General features: G+C 41.0%; 2 protein-coding genes across 4 annotated transcripts; both read left to right on the forward strand.

Moving 5' to 3' along the window:
- The first annotated feature begins 3,124 nt into the window (after positions 1–3,124).
- Positions 3,125–12,598, forward strand: LOC115781151 (uncharacterized). Of its 3 annotated transcripts, none has more exons than XM_030730598.1 (4): positions 3,125–3,363; positions 6,685–9,922; positions 10,704–10,738; positions 12,342–12,598. In XM_030730598.1, the coding sequence occupies exons 2-4, from the start codon at positions 6,727–6,729 to the stop codon at positions 12,345–12,347; spliced, it is 3,237 nt and encodes a 1,078-aa protein (XP_030586458.1). In that variant the 5' UTR covers positions 3,125–3,363; positions 6,685–6,726; the 3' UTR covers positions 12,348–12,598. The 3 variants fall into 3 exon arrangements, with proteins under 3 accessions (XP_030586458.1, XP_030586459.1, XP_030586461.1); XM_030730599.1 differs by having other exon boundaries at positions 3,125–3,358; XM_030730601.1 differs by lacking the exon at positions 3,125–3,363 and adding an exon at positions 4,002–4,081.
- LOC115781152 (uncharacterized) lies at positions 6,799–13,467 on the forward strand. Its single transcript, XM_030730602.1, has 2 exons — positions 6,799–6,857; positions 12,590–13,467. Exon 2 carries the CDS (start codon positions 12,692–12,694, stop codon positions 13,433–13,435), a length of 744 nt encoding a protein of 247 aa, XP_030586462.1. The 5' UTR covers positions 6,799–6,857; positions 12,590–12,691; the 3' UTR covers positions 13,436–13,467.
- The last annotated feature ends 983 nt before the right edge of the window (positions 13,468–14,450 follow it).

Below are 14,450 nucleotides of genomic sequence, written 5' to 3' on the forward strand. Positions count from 1 at the left end.
TCAAAGGTGCACATTTGAAGACAAAACTTTTTTTTTTTTTTTAAATCAGTTTCCAGTTTAATACATGCTTATCAAAAGATGTCTCCCAAATATAATTATCAGCCAAAACTGTTTTGTGATCTGCAAGAATTTGCAGGAGAAACCGAGCAGTTTCTGTAACTCTACATGATGCAGTCAGCAAGAAACTGAGTCTGCAGCATACAAGCCCATCACATGACAGTGTTGTCATCATATTTTAGTAGTGATTAACAATGACCCCCTAGGTTTATCATTAACTTAAAAGATTAGCCAGCTAATTATTATTAATACAATTTTAGCTTAAAAACTACTTGCCTTAAGATAATTTATTTAATCAGATAGAGACCTGAAAACATGAAGCGTAAATAGACAACCAGTATACAAAAATAGCAAGTCAACAAGTCTCAAAATCAGCAGGATCAGAAACAGGAGGGATTAGAAACATCAGATAGCAAAGCTTTAAAGTGTCCAGGGGCTGTAAAAGAATCAAACACCACATTAATTTGCAGTTCATTGAGTTTAAAAGGTTCAGTGTACATAAGCCATATCTATACCTTGCTGGGTGTGTATATGTGGGTCATATGCTGTAAGCAAGCATCGCTAGAATGCCACTGGTTCAAATGAGAGAAAATGTAAGGTTGTTCAGACACTTAAACAGTGGAACCATAACCTTAACCACTAAAATCTCTTTTTCTTTATCACAGATATATTAACTGTAGAGACAATTGTAATTCAATTTCAGCCACATTCATCCAGATAATGTAGCTTTCTACTGATTCATTTATGCAGTTGTCTGCTGAAAGCTCGGTGTTGCACCAGAATGTACGCGTGCACTGCCTCATTTAGCAGAAAAAGATCATTTGAAGATCATATGACACCCTCCGCATATTTTTTGTTTTGCTAACTTGCCATAGGGTTAAGTCGTGTGTCAATATGTATGCACATTCAGGAACATGTTCAACATGTGCATCTGATGCAACCCAGGCAGTCTCTAGGCTCAACGTGCGTTTGTGGCCTCTGGGAACGTTTAAGTGTGTTTCATCAGAAACTGCATCCTGAGAGATCACCTGCTCTGCTCCCTGTGTCACCACAGCACGCTTTACTGATTCTGAGATGCTTAAAAGTGGTAAACACCAGGACCAAGTAGAAATGAACATGCTGCATTTGTTTCTTCGCAATTTTGGCATATTGCAGTGTATATTTTGTACACATTTTGCTACACATTACACACGCACACATACAATTATGGATTTACCTCTTATGCCAGCTACAAATGTGTGTAGTGGCTTTAGAATGTACTGTTAAAGCTTTGTTACTGACCACAAACCTAGAAAGACTGTAATTTATGTGCCTATTCTTTCTTGGACTGGATGAGATTGAGTCAACATTTACCACATGCTTCTGGATTTGATTCAACCATGCAGTGCTGATGCATTTATTGCTTTCTTTGTATGCATTGGGAATGTAATTCCTTCTTTCATCTGGGATACAAACCTTTAGAAAAGAAAATGTGACCAATGCTGGCAATTCTGTCTTAAAGATCTTAAAATGATTCAAATGATCTGTATATTTATATAGATTTAAAACAGGGAGGTCTCAGTGCAAAACTGCAGACTGTGCTGACAGTTAATATGTGTGGAGGGATTAGCTTATAAGAGGCAATTGTTGAATCAATGGATATCTTTTCATCCTGTGTAATCATTCACAGACTTGGCTTCCAGCAGCTGGTCTGCAAGTGTTTGTTATTTCTGAGTTTTTTTATGAAAACCCTTTTCATGTCTACCTTTATATTTCTGTCACATATCTCAAAGCTATATGTGTAATACCTTTTTTTTTTTTTGGCCTTTGTATGTTTGAAGATGTGTGTTTCCCCTTGATGCCTTGTGTTGGTTAGCCCCAAGCTGTAATGTCATGGTAACTGGAAATGGGAAAGATGTGGGGAATCATCCATGGGGGAAATCTCCTGCTCTCCTCTTCAGTCATCAGTCCCCTGATGAGCATCTCAGTACCTGTGAAACCCTCGTGGACTCATGGAAGCAACCAACTTGTCTAGACTAAACTGTGGCACCCCCAGTGGGACACGTAAATTAGACTTCAGCTCACAGGTGAAGAGGGACATGATGCAAGTGCTACAAGAAATTAACTCATCTAGATGACAAATCAAGGGAGAGTGTAAGAATTTAGGCATGCACCGATGCATATCGCTAATCATTTTATTATATTATAAAGCATCTGGTAGGCTTGGAAGGTAAAATGCCAGTCATGAGTAATGAAAAGAGGTTAAAAAACCCAATCCAAAAACACTGGGTCTGGGGTAATTTAACTTTGGTCAACTGAAGTAAACCATTAACTACATTAGAATGAGATCAACACATGCAGTCCTCTCACACAGAGGCTTCTTTCAGAGGGAGCTTACATATATTATCATTATACTGGACTCTTTTTGTTTCAAGTCTCATAATTCTTTATTTTCTACTTTTCTGAGAATAAATACAATACAAATACGCTATATAAATAAAATTGAATTGAATTGAATTGAAATACATCCTGTCATAATAAGTTTAACCAGTACAACGGCTGATTTTGATGTCAGTAGGATGTCTTTAAATGAGTTTTATTCTTGCAGATGGGATTATTAAATAAGTACATTCCCAATCCTAGGCGTTTACCGTGCCTTTGCTTATTCACTGGAAAGACACGCATGGGTGTGCAGTGACTTGTTCACGTAACTGTAGAGGTGCTGACGGATAGTAACTTACACGTAGTTCTGCGCAAAGATAAAGAATGGAGAACTATAAACGTGTGATTTTTTTTTTTTTTTTTTTAATTGTTGTTAGACTGAAATATCCGCTTCAGTTCCCCGAAGGATAAGGACACGCGTGATTTGGAAACAGGGCAAACGCGTGAAGCTGAGAGAAATTCAACAGGACACACGTGTTATTTGACAGGGCAGGGTAAGAAAAAAAAAGGCTCTTAAGTTCATTTCAGCGGCAGCAGCAGGCAGTTGGCAGTCGAACATAAAGTCATTATTAGCGAGAAAACATTACAATGTGTAAAAAACAAGCCGTAGTCAGAAGGAGGGTGTGACTCCGCCTATTGATCAAAGACCATCCTCCTTCCTTTTGTCTTTTCTTCAGTTTGTTAACTTCTCTAAAAGCCTCGTGGACTTCGGGCCAGCCGCGCAGCAGTTTTATTTTTATTTTTTTAAATAACAGGCTATGTCGTGGGTTCATTTGGTGGGATTGGAGCATCTGGACTGACCGATTCCACAGGCGGCAGATTTTCCTACTCTTTTCTTAGAAGTTTCATGGAGTCTTTGTGGAAATCATTGATTACACGGGTGAGGTAAGCAGAATTATTCACAGTTTAAACTAACTGACGACAGCTTGTGCTGCAGACTGCGAAAAGATAGAAAACGCGGGTCAATTTTTAGTAAACAGCAGACCTATTAGAATGCGTCAAAGCATGTGAGACTGTTTCATACAGTCGAAATAGATTTATGCATCCTTTTATTTTGTTTCCCTCTCGCTCGCTCTCTCTCTCTCTCTGTGTGTGTGTGTGTGTGTGTGTGAGAGTGACTGTATGTGTGTATGGACCATAGTCTGGTTTTAGTTTTGCCGTGGTTTATGAGGCTTTCGCGGCTGTATGGAAATGACTCGCTCTGTGAGCGAAAGTCAAGCTCTTGGGTCCGCGTTATTTTCATATTATTTGCGTCCTATTAATTTTGGCAGGGTGTTCTTCTTGCAGGCAGGACTGCAGGTTCCGTGCTTTCGCATTTCGGCTGAGAAGCAAATATGTATCTGCATCGTAAGCTACAGCTCGCCGGGATGTCAAAAGAAGTTCAGAAGAAACTTTTGGTTTTTTGTTTTCGCCCCGAGTTCAAGTTCCGTTTTTTAACGTTCGGACGTGAGCCATTTTCATTGGTTAAGTCTGAGACGTACCGGAGGAAATTGATTTTTTTTTTTTTTTTTTTTTGTGTCACGCGAGCTTGCTGCGATCTTTCAACATATCCTGGCTAATTGGCGATCAGATAAATGATTAATGATTGCTAGACTGGACTGAAGTAAGCGTTTACCTTTACACTCTTTTCTCGCGTGGTTTTAAGCCGCGGACGTTTTGTTTTCGAAAGTTACGCTCTCCATCAACCTTGCCCTACAGATCATGGGAGTGGGAGGACAGACACACACACACTTACACTTACTTTAGAGTGCGGTTTTTAGTCCGTTGAAAACAGCTCTGCGTAGTTTCCTCCATGTACATAAACCGCATTTGCTCCTCACCATATACAGATAAGGCGTCGCACCATTTTTGTGAAAGGTGTCAACAGGATGAGCTGATAACATCTCTCAGCACTGTGCTGTCATTAGACTGAATAGGGTCACTGCGTGGGGTTAAAGTAAAAAACAAACAAACAAACAAACAAAAACTACTGCTCTAAACCTCATAAGACTTGCAGATAGTCTCAGAATTTGTTTTAACTTATTTATATATTTATATTTCACTGCATCAAATGCAGCTGTTACAGCTTGTACTGGCAGATGTTACAAGAGAATCTGAATTTGTACTAGAAATGGGACACACATTTGCCAGGGTTGTCGGGAAGCGTGCAAATAAAACTATAAATTTATACTTGCTCTGTCTATGACCTCATAGGCGCGTGCACGTATTAGCATTGGCGGATCACGTGATGGCGTTATCTTTGTTTCAGTTCCTCCAAGAAGCCAGATTGTGTTGCACTCCAGTTGTTGCATTACACCGCCTTCAAGTGCCATGGAAAGGCCAGATTTGAGAACTGAGCATTCTTACACTTTGAATTATGAAACGCACGGTGGGATTTTTTTTACCAGAAAAATGTTTACAGTGACTTTAAGTGCTGGTTATCTGCAGTGGTTAGTTTTTTGGATTAATCCATCCATCTTCTGCTGCTTGACTTGGGGTCATGGGTCAACCTACAGTTCTCTCTCTCTCTCTCTATCTCTATCTCTATCTCTATCTCTATCTCTCTCTCTCTCTCTATCTATCTATCTATCTATCTATCTATCTATCTATCTATCTATCTATCTATCTATAATATAATATGAAATAAATAAATACAATTTCTTATGCTCAGCTACTCAAGCTCCAAATTAGAGTGAAATGAAAATATCAAGATTAGGGGAAAACCCAGTTTTTCTTAGAAAAAGTGAGGGAGGAAGTTGTGATACTCCATTTTTGTCAGTTTTGATTGCTTCATGGATAGTACATCTGCCACTGCAGATTATTTTTGACTGCAAGAGGTCCTGGGTTCAGTTACCTGCTGAAGCCAAAGTGATGTTTGGATGCTACTTTTAGCTTTCATGAAAATTGATGGTGGGAACTAGCTGCTGTACACAGAAACACACACACGCACACAGTCCCTGCCCATGGATTGCACTATCCATCGTCTGTCTTTTCAGTCATCAAAAAAATTATTAGCAGATTCCAACAAACAGAAGTCAGTTGCAAAACAACATTGAAGAAACCATGGTGTTACTGATGGTCTGTGGTAATAAAATGCAGAACAGAAACAAGTTCACTTGTTTTTGTCTGAGAAAGTAAACACAAGATGAGAGGTGCACATTAGGTCAGGTGATAAATTCTTCTTTGACAAAGCTGAGCCGGAGCCCTTTTGATACAATCACAATGACACACTGACATTTGAAGTAGGCTGTGGTAAAACAATAACACCTCAAATATGACTCATAGATATGACAATCGTTCTGACACAATGTAATTCTCATTTTTACAGATGGCCTTGGAGTCGATACTACTTTCAGTCACAGCTGGATATTATGTCACCACAAATAACAGTTGGGCTGGAGGTGGTACAGTGTGAGCCAGTCAGTTCAGTGCAGTGTGACAGTTATCGTTTTGACTGTTTGTAGGAAAGTTTTCTCAATCCTAAAATTTCTCATTTGCGACTTTTCCTTGTACAGGAACTGAGTTGTAAACCATTGTAGGAACCATTTATCAGTCATTTATGCTTATTTACTTTACAAGAATTCAAATCAAATGAATTGCTGTTAATTTGGTTCAGTTATTATGTTTTTATTACTTTTGATGTGTTTTAGAACATGGTGATTTATGTGGTTATGCAATTAATGTGAAGGAGTGGCATGGAAACTGTGTTTAGGGCCACAGTAGGAAGAGACAGTGATGGAATACAAATCAATGTACAACAAAGAATGTTCATTTTCTTCTTGTTGCGCTCACTTATGCATCAGCAAAGCATTTTTACAATAGATTCTGACGACTGTTCACATTTGGTTCCATTGGTGTGGTGATAGTCTGAGTCCTTCTGGCCTGGGCGAAGATTTTCTCTTCCACGTCATCCCTGCACATTCCTCAGATAGTAACTTATTTTCCACTTGCTGCATTTCATTTCCGCCATTTATGTGTGTGAATGGGACGTGGGATAAGCAACAAAATTTGTCAAGGTTTTAAAAATGCCTCACGCCAGTTCTGATCTGCCATGACTGCAAAGCATTTATTTTTCTGCAACATACCTCGCTGTTATATCTGATGCCTGAGGCAACAGAATTAGAGGGATTACATTCCTGAACTAACTTTTGTTAGTGGCATTTCTTACTGAAAACTATCTAATTGTTGTTGTTTTCTTTTTTGTTTGTTTGTTTGTTTTTTTTACAGGTCCAGAACCATATTAATGCATCATCATAACAAGGCTACTACATGATGAGCAGCGAGTCAATGCAGACCCTCACTGACCCAGTGTTTCGAACCAAGATGCCATTATTTGACCGGACGATTGCATCCCCAGGACTCTCAAAACCACAAAATATGTCTGGTTTCCTGGGCAAGCAGACGCTGCCATGCCATGGGACCTTCTTTGCTTATGACCCAAGAGTAAAAGAGGGAGTAGGATTCACTTCTCCTTGGAGGAACTCAAAGACATCTCTGCTGAATGATGGAAGTACTATGAGTCACCTCTCTGGCATGGAGGGAAACCATCTGATTTACAGGCAAGACAGCAGTTCTTCAGAGGAAGGCCAGTCTTCCTCTATGCGTCACACACCAGTAAAACAGGGCTTTATGAGGTACAAGAAAAGTCCTGAGATCAGCAGTTCCACAGCTGCAGCATCGGTATCAATTAGAAAACAAAAAACTGGCGGTGAGAATTCATCATCCCCATCTGAAAACTCTGTTTACTTAGCAATTCCCAGGCCAGTTTATGGACACAATCCCTGCTGTAATGAACTGGGTTGCATGTTAGGACAACGATACAGTGTGGAACATGGCTCTCCGAGGATACCAAACGCTGTATATGAGCGTGACTGGAGGCAAACTGATGCTCACTACACTGAAAGACCATCTATTGAGAGGAAAGGACAAGACACAGTGCTTCAACAGAGAGTCTTACAGTTTGAATCCAGCACAGATACACTGAAGAGGCTCACTGTGGATGCATACAGCCCTGGTAGAGGAAGGACTTTGCCTGCTGTGATTGAGCCACACTACAGCAGTTACCCCTGCACCCCGACTCGTACACTATTTGGTTCTTTAAGCGAGCATAGCCAGCCTTTACAGACTTCCCCCAGAGGCTACCCTGGCCTCTACCCCTCCCACCCTACATATGAGCATATGACCTCAGAGGTTTATCAGGAACGTTCTCCCATGTCCAAATATGGCCAACTAGCACAGCACCAAGTGTTTTACTACCCCCAGGCAAATGTGGAGGTAGAAAACAGAACCCAGTGTAAAGATAGTGGCAGTAAGCAGAGAGAAGATGTTGCTGTTATTCATAAACACACAAGCTCAAACCCTCGGGAGCATTACATAGTGCCTCAGTCCCTTCATGCTGAAATTCCTTTGCCTTTGTCTAGCACTGAAATGTTGCCAAATCATTCCTTTATGCGAGGTTTTAGCTATCCATGCTACGCTGTTCCAAGCTTTCATTTAAATCCAAACCAAATCCGAGCACCCCTAAAAAGGCAACATGCATCACCTACTTTTCATCCTAGTCACAAAAATGTTTCCCCATCCAGCCACCGTATGGATCATCACATGGCCTCTACCACCAATTTACAAAAGGACAAACTTAAGCCACCCAGCCATCATGTTGACCACCTATCAATTTCCTCACCATTTCTACCTGCAGACAAAACCAGCCCCACCAGACGCATGAGCAAAATTGGTGTCTCACCATCAATTACAGAAATGAGCAGATTTTTTCCCCCTCTCACCCACCTGCACAGAGACCCACCTGTCTTTCCACCAGATGGTTTGAACATGGACAGAATCATGGACTATTCCTCCTGTGAAGCACAAGTGCCTTGCCTGAAACAGTCAAAAAGCCTTCCTGTTTCCCCAGCTGTGTGGCGACCTCAGTCACCCAGTCACAGTTCAGATCGAATCCACAAAGACATGCCTAAGAGTGCGAATGTCCAAAAAAGTATTGATTCTGCTGCTATCGAAACAGAAAGCAAACACAGAGACTCTGTGTCCAGTTCAGAGACTGCTGTTAATAAACAGTCCCTAAAGAGGAGCATTTCCCACTCGTCTCCACCCGTCAAAGTAAAAGAGGAGGAAAAGGATTTATATGAAGTAGAATGCACCAAGAAAAGACAAAAGTTGGAGATGGAGAATGTCCGAGAAGGAAATAAAAATGACTCTCCTCCTATGCCAGTTATTGACACTGTTTTCAGCTTGGCACCTTACCAAGGATATCTGCACACCTCCAGAGTGTTATCTGGAGCTGGAGTACCTGCAAAAGTTAAGTCCAAGCCAGGCAAAGAAAAGAAGCAAGATCCTGGGGAACAGGAGCCTGCTGTGTGTCTAGTTTCCAAAGAAATCTGTGCTAATGCTCCAAAAGAGAAGAGTGTTGCAGAAGTCTGTGAACCCAAAAATATTAAAGTAGAAAAACTAGATCAGTCAGATATCAACAGCTCTGTAGAGAATTGCATTAGTCAAAACAACTGCAACAAAGTGGCAATCAAAAAAGAGCCTAAAGAGACTGGTTCATGTGATGCTGGGCCTATTTTCTTAAAACAGACAAACGAATCTGATGAATTTGAAACTAAGCCCTCTTCAGCGGGTGAAAAAATGACTTCCGATGAGTCCAAACCTGCTGAATTGACTGCACAGACAAATTCAACTTCTCACGGTGACACAGGCACGGTGCACAAACAGGAGCTCACCCTTTCACCCAAACCCACTACTCCACTGCCTGGGAGCAAACTAAATTTCAAAAACATTCCTCCTCAGTGTCTTAAACTTTCCACCTACAAGATTATAATCCCTAATGGCAATCATTATTTCCCTGTCCCACCACCACAGAAGCCAACTGCAACTGAGTTCATGCCAAAACAAGATCTACAAACACCTGGTCGCAAGCATTTCTTTGAGCTGCACCAGTCTTTCTGTAAGCTTGTGTCCAAATCTGTGTCGACGTCTTCAGAACAGGAGCTCAAGAACTGGTTGTCTCAGCTGAAAATGACTGAAACGGTGTCTCCCACGACCAAAGTCCAGAAAGTGTCCTGCTTGTTGGGGGGAAAAGCCAGAGAGGTGTGGCTCAATGAAGAGATGAAATCAGCACTCCATACGGTTGTTGAAAGGTTAAAAGAGTACACGGCCCAGGAACGCTGTCCTTTTCCGCACGTCATGCGGACAGGAGCAGTGTTTCTTCCCATGCTGGTGGTAAAGGAGCTACTGTTCCCGATGGTCCAGGGCAGCTTTATTGACCAGGTCCTGCAGGAGCACAAAGTCAAGCTGCGGCCCACCACGCTCTCTGAAGAGAAGATCCTCATCCAGCTTCATAAACGAGCCTGCTCCTCCAGGCTCAGGAGACTGATGTCCCTCAAACATCTGCCCGACGTCTATGCTGATGTGGTCAATCTTTTGCATTATGTCTGCGTCTGCAAACAGCTGGGTGAGTGCACGTTCACTGCAGACATACCGAGACAAAGCACTATGCTTGCTACACTTGTAACACTGTAGCCCTTTAAAGCGTTCCTTTTTTCCAAATCTAGGATTGTATTATGAACTGTTTCTCTGTGGTGCTTCCAATGTAGATTTATCCAATTACAGGTGTTGCAGTGAGTCCTCTGTGTGCTAATTACCCCTCATGTGGCTGCGCTGGATGCAAATATGCAAACAAATATCATTAAAGGCATAAGGCAATTTTTTTTTCTATGTAAAGGAATAAAGTGAAGCCTTTTAGAATATTGTGCAAGTAATTTTATAGTATAAGCAGTGCATTTCATTATGTCTGTGAATTGGCTAGGCTACTAACCAAATCTAAAATAGCTATATAAAATATAATTATTATAACATATTCATCTCAGTCATGAGTGCAAACTATGTTTCTACTCATAATATGAAGAACAATGAAGATTTGTAATTTGACTGTTAATTATGATAATTCATATTGTTTGGTTTTATCTGATGATCCTTACTATAACTTTTATAATTTCATCATGTGATTATGCAACATGACCAACATTACTTCTTACCTCAGTGGTAAGATTTCTAGAAGACCCCTTTGGGTGCGTTATGAGTCTTCTAGATTTTATTATGAAGCATCATATTTTGATGACTTTCTGTAGCACTGGTTTCCTTCAAAGCCTATTTTCTACATTAGGTGGCCCTTTTGTAAGTATCCAATCAAACTAGAATAATTATTCAAAATAAAATCCATTTATTTTTTACAGAGTCAACCTCACCTGATGCCCAAAAGAGAGTCCAGGTATTTTTTTTTCCTGTTGTCCCTCAATCTCACTACTCTCTTGCTTGTTTCTGATTTAGAAAGCAGGAAACTTTTTTTTCCTAACTTTCAGTAACAAATCACAAGAAGCTGCATGATTACACAGTCTTCACTGTGGGTGGGTAGAGGGGGAAGGGTGCTAAGCTGAGCTGCTTGTGGACATATGTGTTTGTTACTTACTGTACCTCAAAGGGAGTAATGCAGGCTGGTGAATGACATGAGGGGAAGGAAGTGAGGCCGCTATACACGGAGGGATTAAATGTGGCAGATTTTTGGGTCAGAGGTGTTTTCCAAAGATGATGACGTCGTCCTTTATCTGTCACTAAACATCTGCACTGTTTAGTGACAGAAGTGGCGTTTTAAACAGTTTCTGTCCTGAGAATATATGAATATATGAAAGTGTCCAAATGTATTTTAAGGACAGGACAATGTAGTGTAACATTTTTCTATTTTTGGTGTTATGGTCAAATCTCATGAAAAGACCAAACCTTCCATTCCTCATCTGCCTGTCTGTGTTCTCCACCCCTGCATTTCTACTAAAAGGCTTGAATCTGGCCACAAATATAAACTGATCAGAGACGCCCTTAAAACCACCTGCCAAATATTGTATAAGTCCCCCCCAAACAATTATGACTCATTCCATCTGGGGGTGTCTTACACTGTCTGGCACCAGGACTTGGGTCATGCAGATTGCAGGGTGGGTCCTGCATGGATCAGGCTTGTCCTGTTTGGATTTTGAGGGATCTTCATTCATAGCATCCACGTGAATGCCAGACCCCAAAATTCCCTTTTAGAACACTGTACCGTAACAAGATGATCAGTTTAATTCTCTTGATCAGACAGTGTATTTTAATGTTGTGGCAGATTAGTGTATAGTTTCAGGCCCTGTCATTTCTTAAAACAACTTGAGTCTTCAGCAATGTTACACATATTGTGGCCATGCTTTGTCATTATGAGAAAGGAAAAAAAAAACTTTTTACCTACCTTAATTAAGTTAATCAACCTTAATAAAATGAAATACTTGCGGTCTTTTCATGGGGTCTAGGAGAATTATGGAATATCAGAGTGATCCTTTTTTATATTTGCCTTTTTACTTTGCGTCTGTCAACAGCTTTGATTTTACTGAGCACATGCATTTGCTTACTGAATCTGGCCTAATTGAATTTCTGTTCACTGCTGACATAGGTTCACATGGTTTTGGAGCACTTGACTTTCGTGTCTGAACATTTCTCTCGCTCTCCTCTTGCCTCACTGCTATTTTGTCCGTGACTGATAGCACCCCTTGCAGCAGCTGACTTTTTCCCAGCCTTCGTGTTTACTCCCATTTCTTCCATCTCTGCTGTAAGGGTGCTTTGTGGTGGAGGATCATGTTGTACAATAGTACATACAGAATAGTTAAAGTATCCAAGAAATCCTGAAAGTCCATTTCTGACTTGTTGCTCACTTGTAACTGTTTCCTTGATCACTACATAAATTCTTTTAACTCTAATCTTACCATTTTGTGAGGAAGCAGAATTCTATATTTATCTGAAATATTTCAGCATTTGTTTTGAGCTCTCCTATTGCCATTTTCCCTGTGTTGCAGGATTAGATATGGACTCCGATCACAGGGAACATGATGGAAGCTGTGAAGCGACTAACAGTGGGAGGGTTCCCGGATTTTCAGACACCACTGCCTCTGCAGCATCACCCTCAGAGTTGTACCTTCAGAGATGTTCAGAGGATGAGGAAACACAATTGCATTTGAACAGGAATAGAATAAAAAGAAGGGTAAAGAGCAGTTCGAGGCATATGTTTCTAGACAACAGTTTGTCAGATGGGGAAGAAAGAGGGGACGCAGACAAGACAGAAGCTGAAGGCACCGCCAACACATTTGCAAAGAAAAACTGCAGTGCCCATGAGCCCGAAGGCAGTGATAACAAAGGAACTGATCATATGGTTTCAGAGCAGGATCCATATATTTCATGGATGTGTCCTTTAACATTGGATGAGCTATCTCCATCTCCCAGCAACACAGAAACGGAGAGATCTTCCAGTGTGTGGTCTGTCGATCAGTCCTCAGCACCAGTCAAATCTAAGGAAAAGTCCAAGAATTGTTCAGGAGTGATCGTTAAACTGAGGAAGATACTTAGTGAAGGTCCTAAGAGAAAAAAGACTCTGTACCAAGCAGTGTCCGGGTCAGTGCCTCCTTCTGAAGCCTCCCTCTCACAGACTGATGATGGGGAGAGTGTGATCAGCGAGGCCGACATTCACACGACACCCAAAGGGAAGCGCAAGTGGAAGAAAACAGGGAACCTCTCTCATACTTTAAGACCCCTTGGCAGTTCTTCTAAAAGAAAGCACAAATCAATCTTGAAGATCAAATACTGTCCCTACTTGTCTGCCTGCCACAGTGCTGAACACAGGAGGAGATGGGTCCTGCGTTCAGCTGTCCAGAGGGCTCAGAGGGCCATGAGATTCTACTACCCAGACTTGGTGGGAAAGAGGATACGCCATCTGTATGAGGAGGATGACAAATCAGAGGTGTGGTACAGAGGGGAGGTGCTGCGCATCCATGAGGGTAACCCTAACCCTCTTAAGACAATATTTGAGGTCAGGTATGACAGTGAGCCAGAATGGAAGTACTACCTCGAGCTTCTAATAGACTATAAAAAAGGCTGGCTCAAAATTGAAGACTAGCTTCCAGACACGTACACACATTGCTATATCACCTCACTGAGTGCAGTGACAGTTGACCCAGTTTTTTCCCTATAACTCAGCTACAACAGGTTCCTCAAGAATAAAGGTGAAGTCACCTAAACATTGCCTGTTATTTAAGCACAGCATTGTGCTCTCTTTAGGAATGTTCAGTGTTTTTTTTTTTGTTTTTTTTCTCCCTTCTTTTTATCATTTATGCAGTGACTTTAACAAATAAAATTTTGATGCCATGAAAGAAATCGCTGCCTCACTGTGCTACTTTAAAAAAAAAAACAAAAAAACAAACAAAAAAAAAAACTTAAGTTTTATAAATTGTGAGCATCAGTGGAGTATTTATTTTATAAGTCATCCTCTTGCATTGACACAATGTGATAGAGGGAAGTGGCTGCTTTTTTTTTTTTTTTTTTTTTTTTTGAATGTGTTACCATCAAACAGCGCCACATGTGTACAGTAATGGAGTGCCAGTCACATATGACATTAATGCACAGAGTGATCTTTGACCCTGATGATGGTGGTTGCCTTATTGTTGTAACTAATGTAAAGACGGGTGATGAATTAAAGGAAAAAAATCTCAAGCTTTGACCCTTCCAGTGAGAGCATCCAGCGTTACACTCAGTCTCTTTCAGGACAGCGGTGCCCCTGCGCACAGGGAACAAGGGTGTACTGAGTGGTTGATGTCACCAGATCTCCACCCAGCTGGATGCTTACAGGAGATCTTGGATGCCTTCTCAACCACCAGCAACAAAATGCCAAATAAGTGAAAGCACTAAGGTCAAGACACTGAATAATTTTTGGAAGCTTGGTCTGCCATCCCTCCAGCAGAGGGAACTCCTTTAATTTGTCACCTCTTTGTAGCTTTGTGCAGAGCTGCTCGGGTCTTTTAAAAACACAGGTTGAGTGCCTCATCAGTTATGAGCTCATCACGAAACTTATGACTGAACCTCAAGTTGTGGTTCAGTTTTGTATCATTTGTATGATTTTTCTTACTTCTGCAGAC

The sequence above is a fragment of the Archocentrus centrarchus genome, chromosome 6 (genome assembly GCF_007364275.1).
Source record: "Archocentrus centrarchus isolate MPI-CPG fArcCen1 chromosome 6, fArcCen1, whole genome shotgun sequence".
Taxonomy (NCBI): domain Eukaryota; kingdom Metazoa; phylum Chordata; class Actinopteri; order Cichliformes; family Cichlidae; genus Archocentrus; species Archocentrus centrarchus.

What these genes read in the sequence shown, in the direction of transcription:
- LOC115781151 (XM_030730598.1), top strand. Translation starts at nt 6,727, where the DNA reads ATGATGAGCAGCGAGTCAATGCAGACCCTCACTGACCCAGTGTTTCGA. An exon ending in CTGCGTCTGCAAACAGCTGG is followed by an intron (nt 9,923 to 10,703) that starts GTGAGTGCACGT and finishes TATTTTTTACAG; the next exon opens with AGTCAACCTCACCTGATGCC.
- LOC115781152 (XM_030730602.1), top strand. Translation starts at nt 12,692, where the DNA reads ATGGTTTCAGAGCAGGATCCATATATTTCATGGATGTGTCCTTTAACA.